This window comes from Triturus cristatus, chromosome 1_1 (assembly GCF_964204655.1).
Source record: "Triturus cristatus chromosome 1_1, aTriCri1.1, whole genome shotgun sequence".
Lineage (NCBI taxonomy): Eukaryota > Metazoa > Chordata > Amphibia > Caudata > Salamandridae > Triturus > Triturus cristatus.
The window spans coordinates 29,077,643-29,090,661 of record NC_140579.1 but is presented as its reverse complement, the minus strand read 5'-3'; the positions used below and the strand labels follow the sequence as shown (position 1 = coordinate 29,090,661).

Genomic DNA, 13,019 nt, shown 5'->3' with positions numbered 1-13,019 from the left:
TCAGGCTTGATCTCATGAGGTTTCTAATTCCATTCCTCATTATAGCATTCTTGAGTCTTATTTTGTTTTCTTTTCATCCTCACCGCTACCTCCTTCACATCGCACTTCTCTTCAACTTCCCCACACTTTATTTTGGACCACCATGGACACAAACTGGAAACCAGATTCCTGCCCTTGAGCAGCTTGAAAGGACTGAGTTCTGTGACAGTATGCAGAGTTATGCGAAACAATTAAAGTCTTTCTCTCAATGCATTTTTCTAATCTCCACCTTTATGTGCCTCTACAACATAACCCTTCAATACTCAATTGAATCTCTCAACTGGAACATTTTCATGAGGTTCATATGATACCGTAGTCACATGCTTGATGTTACAATGCTTAAGAAAAGACTCCATCTCTCGAGATCTCAACTGAACCCTGTTGTCGGTAACCAGTACAGAAGAGCTAATTTCACCTCTGGCCACTTAAAATGATAGTTAATCAATACCAAGCCAAACCGTGTATATCAAAAGCACCCCTTTCCCACAGAAACTCGGGCCATTGAACTGGCTTAAGCAATGCTGTACTGACTTTCAACATTTTCTCACTACTGGCAAACATTTCACATTCTCTGACTGTTCTATCTCCCATTCTATCCATTCCACGCCACCAAAAATCTGTGTTCATTAAACTTTTCATTGCAGTCTTTGCAGGATGTTCTTTGTGAGCCATTTTAAAAATGATATCTTGCACATCTTTCAGAGGGATGCTTTTCCTTTCCTTGAACAGCAGCCCACCTTCAAATTCCAACTCATCTGCCACCTTGAGCAAAGAAAACAATTCTGGTTTGACCCCCCTTTGTTTAGGCCAACTCTTCAACACATGCTTCTTGGCGGCCTGCCATAATTCAACCTTCAATTTACTCTCCTTCCAGTATTCTTCTGAAATTCCCTCAAACTCCTTTGACACTATGTCATGGCTCGTGGTAATCATCTCACATTCTCCCACCATTCTCCATCAGACTGCAGACACAGTAACCGCAATAGGAAATCAGCGGTGACATTTCTCTACCCTGGAGCATACTCTGTTTTGAAAGTATGCCCCTGCAATCTTGAGGTAAATCTCGTAATGTAATGTGTGCGGTCGAGTTTCATCCTCCCCCAGGTGACAATATGTTAACCAACGGATTGTGATCTGTCCTCAGGATGAACTTGTTTCCTCACACATAATTCCTGAAATATTCTATCGCCCAGACACAGGCTATCAGCTCTCTCTCAATCACAGCATACCTTCTTTCTGTTTCATTTAAAGTGCCAGATGCAAACGCAATGTTTCATTCCTCCTTCCCACTCCTCTGGGACAACACTCCATCTATGCCATACATACTGGTGTCTGCTGTGATTACGCATTCTTTCCCCAAGCAAAAAGGTTTTAACGGGGGGCTCCCACAATGTCTTGCTTTATACTCTCGAAAGCAAAGTGCTGTCTCACGGACCACACAAATTCAACATTCTGCTTCAATAGTTCTCTCAACTGCTCCATCTTTATGGCAAAATCCTTGATGAATTTGCTGTAATATTCACACATACCAGCAAAAGACAACAGTTGTTCCTTGTTTGTGGGAGCTGGTGCTGCTACAATTGCATCAACATTGGATTTCTTGGGCACCACCCCATCGCCAGGCAAGGTATGACCAAGGTACTCTATAGATTTTCTAAACATTTTGCATTTAGAACCTTTCAGTGTCAAACCATGTTCTTCCAATCTACTGCAAACCTCATAAATGTGTTGCAAGTGTTCCTTCTCTTCCTCAAAAATATCAAAATGTCACCTTTACATAACTATCAATGTCTCTGAACAAATAAAACATTGCTGTCTGAAATACAGAGGTCACAGAGGCCAAACCAAAAGACATTCTGTTAAATTGGTTTAACTCTTGCGGTGTGCTGAATGGCATCGGTTGCTTAGAGTCCTCTGCAAGCTGGATCTGATGGTGTGCAAACCTCAAATCTAAAGTAGAGAAAACATTGGCACTCTCTATCATCGATACCACCTCATTGTTGATGGGCAACGAGTGACAATCAACTAAGATTTTTGCATCCTATTCACTATTCTATTCACTCCTTTTACTGACAAATACAGCTTAACTTGGGCGTACCTACTCTTGAAATTAAACTCTGCACTCACATAAACATCCATGGTAATGGTAGAACTGTCAAAGCTTTCAGCGGTTATGTCAGAAGGCTGTAAATGCTTAATATCCAGTTTACCACCAAACTTTGTTTAAATATATTGTCTGGTAATTATGGTCCAGGGGCAACCAGAATCCGCCATGAGTTCTAACTCAACCACCAAAATGCACACTACACACTTGTGAGGATTCTTCACCACTTGGTCAGGTTAACCATTTTCACTCTCTTGAAAGAGCAACACGATCCCCTTCCACCCTCTGCAATTTTACCACATTCACACAGTCTTAGGGGCATAATTAGTAGAAAATGATGCAGCGTGGCAATGCAAGCCATCTTGCTGCGTCGAGCTGCGTCATTAGAAAAGTGCAGGGATGCGTCATATTAACAGCAATACGATGCATCCCTGTGCTTACCCATGCACTGGGGCACAATTGACTGCCTGGCTCCAAGGCAGGCACCCTTCACCATGGTGCAAGGGCACCTGCGATGCAGGGAGGATTGTTATTGTGCAGGAAGGAATACCTTCCTGCACAAAAACAAGAAAGAGCAAAAAAAGTGGAGAAATAAAGGTATTTCTCTGCATTGCGTCACTTCAACTCCTCCCCTGGGGTGGTGATAGAATCTGACGCATTCCCAGGTTCACAAAACCTTGTAAATCTGGGAATGTGTCAAATTCCATGGGAGTTGCGTGGGAACGGTAAACAGTCTAAATATCGAGTTTCTAATTTCGACCTACAATAATATTGAGTTTGAAATATCGTAGGGACACAATATCGAAGTCAAGAATATCGACGACGAGAATATCGACCTGAAGGTAAGAAATATTGTTTTTGTTAATATCGAAGTTAGTAATATCGATAGCAAAAATATCGATGTTACTAATATCGATATTTATATTAGTGTTATGTATTTTATTATGTATTTTATATGTTTGTGTTTATATTTTTTGTTAATTATTGTACTAGTTTTAGAATATTTGTATAAAATGTTTAGAAGTAGTATTTTTTTTTTTAAGTAAATTATGCGTTTTAGTACCGTAGCGGGTTGTGGGTTTATAGGGAAATAGGGTGGGAAGTAATTTAATTATATTAAATTAATTTAAAAAATGTAGGAATTAGTAATTATTTTCAAGGAAATTTGCGTTTTAGTTTTGTAGCGGGTTGTGGGTTTATAGGGGAATAGGGTGGGAAGTAATTTAATTGTAATTAAGTAATTATTTATTTTTATTTATTGGTATTGATAGTTAATTTTATGTTAAATAATTATTAATTGGTAATTTGTATTCATTGGTAATTAATTGTTATTAATGTATTAATTGGTAATTATATTAAGTGTATTAATTTATTATTGAGGTGTGTTGTGAGTTTATAGGGCAATAGGGTGGGAAGTAATGTAATTGTAATTAAGTAATTATTTATTTTTATTTATTGCTATTGATATTTAATTTATGTTACGTAAGTATTAATTGGTAATTTATTTTTATTATTTTTGTAATTTATTTTTATTAATTAATTAATTGGTAATTATTTTAAGTGTATTAGTTTATTATTGAAGTGTGTTGTGAGTTTATAGGGCAATAGGGTGGGAAGTAATTTAATTGTAATTAAGTAATTATTTTATTGTTGAGTATTGATAATTAATTTATTCTTAATTAATTATTAATTGGTAATAACATTTTAATTTATATGTTTATGTTTTGGAAATTAATTTGTTCTTTAATTAATAGTTGGTAATTAATATGTATTGGTATTTTTCAATAATTTATTGTTAATTAATTATTAGTTGCTAAATATGTTTTAATAATTATTGTTTTTTGGTATTGCAAATTAATAATTTTTTATTTTATTATTATTTGGTAATGAATTGTTAATAATTATTATTTAATTGTAGTTATCATCAATTTAATTGTTAATTAATTATTAATTGGTAATTATTTTAAGTACTTATTTATTGGTATTGTTAATTAATTTATTGTTATTTAATAATTACATTATTATTTAATTTTTTTTAAAAAAATTGTAATTATTAGTAAGTTATTTTTACCCCTACGCTATCCAACACTTTCCCTACTGTTGCACTCTCTGGAGTTGGAATAGTAATTTTTACCCCTACGCTAGCCAACACTTTCCCTACTGTTGCACTCTCTGGAGTTGGAATAGTAATTTGAACCCCTAAGCTATCCCACACTTTCCCTACTGTTGCACTCTCTGGAGTTGGAATAGTAATTTTAACCTCTACGCTATCCAACACTTTTCCTACTGTTGCACTCTCTGGAGTTGGAATAGTAATTTTTACCCCTACGCTATCCAACACTTTCCCTACTGTTGCATTCTCTGGAGTTGGAATAGTAATTTGAACCTCTACACTATCCAACACTTTCCCTACTGTTGCACTCTCTAGAGTTGGAATAGTAATTTTAATCCCTATGCTATCCAACACTTTCCCTACAGTTGCACTCTCTGGAGTTGGAATAGTAATTTTAACCTCTACGCTATCCAACTCTTTCCCTACTGTTGCACTCTCTGGAGTTGGAATAGTATTTTACCCCTACGCTATCCAACACTTTTCCTATTTTTACACTCTCTGGAGTGTGAATAATATTTTTTACCCCTACGCTATCCAACTCTTTCCCTACTGTTGCACTCTCCTGAGTTGGAATAGTAGTTTTTACACCTACGCTATCCAACACTTTCCCTACTTTTGCACTCTCTGGAGTTGGAATAGTAATTTTAACCTCTACGCTATCCAACACTTTCCCTACTGTTGCACTCTCTGGAGTTGGAATAGTATTTTACCCCTACGCTATCAAACACTTTTCCTATTTTTACACTCTCTGGAGTGGGAATAGTAATTTTTAGCCCTACGCTATCCAATATTTACTGTTTTAGTTAATGTAGTGTATAATTTATTTAACAATTTTTATTTTTAATTTGTTATATATATTTTTTATATTTTGATTTATATTATTGTTGTAAGCAATGTTCCCTCTAATTTTTTTACTCTGTGTGCGGTATTGTAAGGTCTCTGTGCACTGCAGCCCAGACCGCGTGTGTGGGTGCAGCTCCAAATATCACTCCAAGGTGCAGATTCCGATCCTGTAAAATATTTCCCCGTAAAACTCGTATCCGTATTTTTTTATGTACGAATCGTACAAGGACCGTCCATCCGGTGAAAAATACATACGAATCGTATCGGGAAAAGTCCCCGACACGTCCCCGGAGATTTTTACGGACAATTCGTAAAGATGAAGTCCAAGCGCACAAGTACGATCCGTACCCCCATTCCCAATACACAAACGTATGTAAAAAGTCCCATCCGTAGCGAACTCCGTACCACCCGTATCCCGGGTTAACCTGTGCCCGGGATACGAGTCGTACAGCCCCCACCCCTCTGCCCCCCATATGTCCGCCCGTATGTCAGCACTGTACCCCCCCCCTATGTCAGCACCGTACCCCCCATGTCCGCACCATACTCCAGGCCTATACTTGTAGGCACCGTACCCCAGGCCCGTACTTGTACGCACCGTACCCCAGCACCGTACCCCAGCACCCTACTTATACGCAACGTCCCCCAGCCCCTTACTTGTACGCACCGTACGCCAGCCCCGTACTTGGATGCACCGTACCCCAGCCCCTTACTTGCACGCACCGTACCCCAGCACCGTACCACATACCCGTACTTGTACGCACCGTACCCCAGCACCGTACCCCAGCCCCATACTTGGACACACCGTCCCCCAGCCCCTTACTTGTACGCACCATACTCCAGCCCCGTACTTGTACGCACTGTACCCCAGCACCGTCCCCGAGCACCGTACTTGTATGCACCGTCCCCCAGTCCCGTACTTGTATGCACCGTACCCCCGTGCCGTCCCCCAGTCCTGTACTTGTACGCACCGTTTCCCAGCCCCTTACTTGTACGCACCGTACCCCAGCCCCGTACCCCCGCCCCATAATTGGACGCACCGTACCCCAGCCCCCTACTTGTATGCACCGTACCCCAGCCCCGTCCCCCAGCATCGCGTATGTATGGACCTTACAAAAACATCGCGTATGCGAGCACGGTACAACAACATCGCGTATGTACGCACCTTACATACGCGAAAACGACTCGTACTGAACCAGGACACTGTAAAACAGCACAAGGAGGGTCAAATTGACTCGCACAACACCACAAAACACGTCTACAGTAGAAAAACATCAAAATGACTGACCTGGCACATGCAAACAGGCAAACAGAGGCCCAAACTCACAACCACCTCTTATAACACACCCACCAACATTTCAAACTCAGACACACCCACAAATGGACCAATAAAAAGGGCCCACACACACTAACCATGAGCCTTTGTGACAGACTCACTACAGACAGAGCACACCACAACAACTGCACCCATACACCTTTACATATACACCTTCACACAAACTCCTTCACACATAACCCCTCTTCACATTCACACACCTTCACATTCACACCCCCCCCCACATTCACACACACACACCCCCACAACCAGCCACACCCTCACCCCACACCATGCCCACAGACAAGAATCCAAAGTTCACAAGGGAGGAGCTGGACATCCTTGTCAACGAAGTCATCAGAGTCGAGCCACAGCTCTTTGGAACATTGGTCAGACAGACCAGCATAGCAGAAAAATCTCGCCTGTGGCAGAGGATTGTCGATAGGGTGAATGCTGTTGCACTCATCATAAGGACCAGGCACGAATGCCAAGCCAGGTGTTACGATCTGCGGAGGGCAGTCAAGAGGAAGATGAATGAAGCCTACGCCCAGAGTAACATCACAGGAGGTGGGCTGCCCCACAGACCGGTACATTCCAATCCCTGGGAGGAGAAGGTGATGGCCCTGCTCCCGTCGGTGGGAGTACACAGACTACAAGGACTTCCAGAGCCTGGTGAGTACACAAACAACTTAGGGAACATGGGGGGAATGCCACCCACATCCCAACTACACATACTGCACGTAACTACCCCAAAGCCCTCACCGGACACAACCACACTCAAAAACAACGCTCATGCCACTAACATGTGTATGCCACATTCACAAAGCAAGGCCATGCCATGTCCCATGCTACATGAACCACCAACACAACAATGGATGTCTGCTATGCTGTGAGGGTGGGCCTCTGAAAACGCAACTTCAACTCACAATCACACACCATTGGCCTCATCCCATATGGCACAGGTACATACCCATGCACCATGCTCAATGTACAGGGCCTGGCAAAGTACTGACAAGATAGATGACACTTGGCCCTGCTGCAGGCAGCACAAGGCCCTCCTATAATCACTACAAACTCAAACACCAACACAACACGCTCAGATAGCTAGGACAGTAACTCACACTCACTGTCATTGCAGCATGCCCCATATGGGGACAGCTACATCACCTGTGAGCCCACTGCCAAATCACACTACACCCACCAGCAGGCCCTGTCACACACACCCCTCACACAACCACACCCCCGGGACAGGCAAAGTATTGACACAGTCTCACAATGGACATGTCTCACAACAAGACCAATACATAGCCCCAGAAGAACCCAAGACTAAAACCAAAAGCTCAAAGAGTCAGGAGCACATATCAATCTTGCCCCCGCAACATACCCATCCACAAGTGAACATGCAGAAGAATGCTAGGAACATACAACTACCTGGAGGAACTGTGACAACTTGAATATGTATGAAATAAGGATGTCGCATGATACAACATTAACATTGTCTTTCTCTCACACACAGGGCACCCTGATGGATCTCCCCCCAACAATGGGGGAGAAGAATCACAGTCCCAGGCTCGGGAGGAACCGGATCCCACCGGCAGTGATGCCTCTCAAGACTCCGCGGATGACCCCGATCAACCTGGCCCCTCTGGTGTCCGAGCCCCTGTAGCACCTGCTTCAGGACCATCTGTGTCAACCACCCATTCCTGACACATCCCAGGAGACACCCAGGAGCCCTGCCCGCACTGAACAACTGAGCCAGTCTGACCTGGAGGGACCAGGTTCGCCGGGCACCCAGGAGGAGGCAGACAACACCGCAACTGCCATCCCTCAGGGGTCCCGGAGACCCGATGTGCCCACAACGGCAGGCCAGGCTCGTGTGGGCAGGGGTGGTGGGAGTGGAGGCAGGCGGAGGCGAGAACCGGACCAGCCAGCTGAAGGGACTGGTATGTCACACGTTTGCAACATAATCGACGCATACCGGCATGACACCCAGGTCCTCAGCCAGGTAGTGGAGACCCTCACAGATATCAAAAACCAGAAGGCCGAGCAACACGCCAGTCAACAAGAACACCAAGGACGGATGGAGGCAAGACTGGCTGAGCTCCTGCCGGTGGAAACGGACATGAGCCATTCCCTTCATCGGATCGCCGACAACAAGGGCAACCCTCCCTGTGCCACCAGGAGGGGAAGAACAACACCAGCCACAGGGAGGGAGGAGGAGGAGGATTCGTCCGACGGAGCGCCCCGAGCATCGCCAAGGCCTGCATCTGAGGGTCCCGCAAGGAAGGTGGGTCATCCCCGGAAAAGACACTGAGAGGCAGCGGGCCATCCACATCTCCCAGGTCACCTGGCATGGCACCTGGCCTTCATGTGCAACAGCATCCCCTCATTCACTGACATTCTCTGCAGCATGGACTTGCTGGTCACAGTCTGACCAATGATGCCAAAGACTGTGGTCTGGACTATGATGACTTCAAATGGCAAGGATACCATCTCCCCCTGTGAACTTTGGATTCTATTATCCCTGTACAGCACCTATTTCTTTCAACAAATCACACCCCAGACCTACAATAAAACACATTAATTTGAATTTGATGTTGCTGTCATTTTGCATGAGTCCACAACATACGTGTGGGGAAATGTAAAACTATGCCTGAGTGTTGAACTAACGCCAGGTATACATACCCTTGGATCGTAGGCTGGTACAGGACACACATGGGTCTCAATGTATCATCCAATACAGACATGGAGCTCAACACTCAAACATGATGTCCTCAAGCTAATGAGGGTGGGGTTGCAATCCTGTGCAGATAGAACAATGTGGAAGAGTATCATGAAGGCGTAGAGGTCATGGGTCATGTGGAGGGGCCCGGGGAGGGAGTCCCTGGTCGGTTTGGCCAGGTGGGAGATCTATGGGCTGCATGCTGTAGTCCTGTGGATGTGAAGAATGGGGGACTGGGCAAGTTTGGATGCACGGAGTTGGACAATGGGGTTTTTGATTATAGACGTCAAAGGTTGGATTTGTGTCTTGGGTTGGGGCCTGCCTCCTGAGTGTGGGTGAGGATTCTGAAGGTCATCCTGCAGCAGACATTCAGCCATTGCAGCTATCTCAGGTGGACGGTGATGTGTTTGGGGCGTGTGATATTGAAGATGAGCTGTGCAGATGCACCCGGGATGTGGACAAGTCAGCCAGGATTTTTGCTCTTCTTGCTCTGTAGAGGGTGGTGCTGTAGTTGAGTTGGCTGGTGTCGGGGACCTTGTGGACGGGCACTCTTGCCTTGGAGTGGATCTATCTGTGGATCATGTGCATCATGCGGATCAAGTTGCAGCATGAGGTACAGATGCTGTTCAATTGCATGGCAATTGTGAGCAACCAGTCCATGATGAACACAAACTTGTGTGTGTTGCCAATGGGTGCTGGTGCAGTGCCCCGGTCATTGGGACACAAGGAGTTGACACAGCTGTAAGTGGACAATCCGCAGATCAATACCCAAGTCATGGCCAAGTCCATCCTCAGTTGGGTGATGTTTAGCCATTTTGTAACACAACTCATGGCCCCTTTAAGTTAGGAACTGGAAATGGCATGGTCTTTTGTGAGTGTGATGAGCAGCTGGCTGTCAATGGCATACGAGATGATGATGAGGTTGTGTGCGCATGTGATGGAGGAGAGGGGGGTCATGGACACATTGAAGATTGACATGCTGAGAGATGACCCCTGGGGCATGGTCCAGATGATCACAGTGTACTACATGCATAAGGCTCCAGGTAGACACCCCGGGACTTGCTGGTGAGCTGATACTTGATTTCATTATGGTCCAGACTCTGGATACCAGTGTTGGAGATGTGTGAGCTGACAGTGTGGTAGCACATAGTGTAGAATGCTGTTCAGAGTTCGAGGGGGGTGGCCTCACCATTGTAGAGTGGTGCAAACTTGGTGGTGATGGTGGCCATGCTGACGGTTGCAGTGGAGTGATCACTGTGGAAGATGTTCTTGTGCAGGTTGCCTGGAGGTCTTAGTGTTTGGGTCAGTTTGTCAGTTGCTCGTTGACTGTCTTCTTGATGACATTTCCTGGTTAGGGAAGCACGGTGATGTTCCTTGAGAGCCTGCGGGCCTGCCATCCGTTGTCTATTAAGGGCCTGGGTCACTGCATGCCTCCATCTACCATGGAATGTGGCTAACTCAAAGGATACATACATGACGTGCTGGACGGGTGCTACAAAGATGGGGAATGATGTGTTAGAGATGTTGTGTGGGAAGGTGCCTGATGGAGATCCCCAGTGGATGTTGCACATGATCCGGGTGTTGTATTTCCTGCAGATGAAAGTCCAGAACCTGAGGGGGTTTGTTCATGCGGATAATAGTGCTGTCTGCCTCTGTGTGCCAAGCCTTGCGTGTATGTACATGAGCCAGCAGTGCTAGAAAGTTGCAAGGGATTGCCTCTGCCTTGCAAGGGGGGGGAGCAGTCTTGTGGATTGGGAGCTAATGGCAGTGCACTCACAGTGCTGATGAGCTTCTTGAGCTCCTGTATTTTTGTGCCTCTGCCCTATCAGAAGGATCTCTCTTTGTCTTGATTACTGATATGGTGATGTCTGTGTGTGCCGTTTTACAGGCTTTGAATGCAAACGATGGTTCATTGTGTCACAAACTTGGCACAAGAGTCCGGCCACACCTGTATGAGTCCAGTAGTTCGGCCTTGTCACAGTTGGATTAACTGTTGTTGTGCTTCACAGGAAAGTCCGTCAATGTGGCAACTTTGGTGGATCATTTGCTGATCCAGTGTGTGAGGTTGCAGGGTGTGGCAGTGGTGTTGGTGGTGTTGGTTCCACTGTCCCACACAGCTTGTCTGGGGTGACTTCCATCAAGCATCTTTGGGGGATTGGTAGTGGGGTGTGTGTTAGTGTGTTGGCTGTCCGAGAGTACTCCTTTAATCCCCTTAAGACTGGATTTGGGATTGTTCCCTATCCAGGAGACTATTTTACATCGACCTTTGTTTTACTGGAGAAGACTTTGGTCTACTCCAGAGTTGTATAAGGAGGAGTTAGTCGATTTACTGTCTATTAGGGGATCGGGTAACATCTTGTGGCTTAAACATGTTAAACAACTTTGCTACGATATACATAGGGAAGATTGGTGGACCTCACCTGAAACATCTTGTCCCCTGATTAGCAAGAGGGCGCTGGATGTTATTCTTAAACAGCACCATCTGAATCTCCGTGATCTGGACTCCAGCTTGGGCAGGTTGTCTCTCAAATTCCTGGAGGTGAAGGATTATTATGTTTTTGAAAAATTCTTGGATGACATCCAGCCCTCGCTAGCAAAAAAACGTTATCTTCAATTCAGACACGGATCCTTACCACTGCGGGCTTTGTCAAATAAATGGATGCCCCTGCCCTGGTTGCGATCATGTAGAGGAGACCGACTTGCACGTTTTGCTTTTTTGTCCCTCTTATATCAGGCCACGAATTAAATGGATCATTTCCCTTTGTAAATTAAGAGGTTTTAGGGATTACAGGGAAGTTTTTAGATTACTAAAATATGATACAACCCCTGTGTTTGTCTTTGCCACCTCGAGATTCCTCCTCTCTATGTGGTATGCAAGAAATGTAATAATTAAGGCAAATCATGTGTAGTATTATGATGTTTTACTTATTGTCTCTTTTTTTGGTCATTGATTGTTTCATTGCTTGATTTTTCCCCCGCATATTTTAACTATTTTATCCAATGTATTATGGTTTAGTATGATCTATGAATTTTTATTAATATGTTTTTGTATTATATTTGTGCTTTTATGGTTTTTAACCGAAATAAAGCTCTATGAAATGAAATGAAATTATGTGCATGTTACTAAATAGCAGCAATCAGCTTTCAGAATGTTCTAAAGAGGTATTTAGCCTTTAGTAAATTTTGACTTAAAAATGAAATTTTTCTTGTGAAATTAACTTCATGTATGGATTTGAAGGAATAGGCTGGCTATTCACTATCTCCTCTAGTCTTATTGCTTATGGAATGAATACATTACCGATGTGTATGCACTGTAATAGTTTCCACATGTAATCAAAAATGTTAATATTGAAGCTTGTCCTGGTATTATCCATACAACTGAAACATACAACATCAATCTGTGTCACTTTCTAAAAGTCTGTGTCGCAGGCTTGCACTCTTTTTGTGGAGCCAGTGCTCACGAATGTAGCAGTCTAGTCCCAAAGGCTCTAATGCATCCCTGAAGCTAAAAGAGCTTGGCACTGATGCAAAGGAAGGAGAGGGGCTCAGCATAAAAACATTGGGTGCATTTCCTTTGTGTTATTAGAAGGTGGCACTCTACTCTTGTAAATTTAAAAAAACATGACTTTGGTTCCTGTTTCTAATCTCTCTTCCACTTTGCTCCTTCCCACAGGACATGTACGGTTTATCGACTATGAATACACTGGATACAATTATCAGGCATTTGACATCTCCAACCATTTCAATGAGTTTGCAGGTGAATTTACATTGGCCATGTTCTTCCACTTGCTCTGCTTTACTCATAGATAAACTACAGCTTGAAAGAGCCAGTCTGATTGACTTAAGACTGATTGCCCAAATGCAAACTGCAGATCCCCCTCTTCCT

General features: G+C 44.0%; 1 protein-coding gene across 4 annotated transcripts in view; it reads left to right on the top strand.

The window, feature by feature from the left end:
- LOC146869226 (ethanolamine kinase 1-like) overlaps positions 1-13,019 on the top strand; it is a 165,548-nt gene that overhangs the window by 98,020 nt on the left and 54,509 nt on the right. For all 4 annotated transcript variants that reach the window (XM_085644843.1, XM_085644999.1, XM_085645091.1 and 1 more), the window contains one exon: positions 12,807-12,890. In XM_085644843.1, coding sequence (XP_085500969.1) covers positions 12,807-12,890 — 84 coding nt within the window. The remainder of the gene's footprint in view (positions 1-12,806; positions 12,891-13,019) is intronic.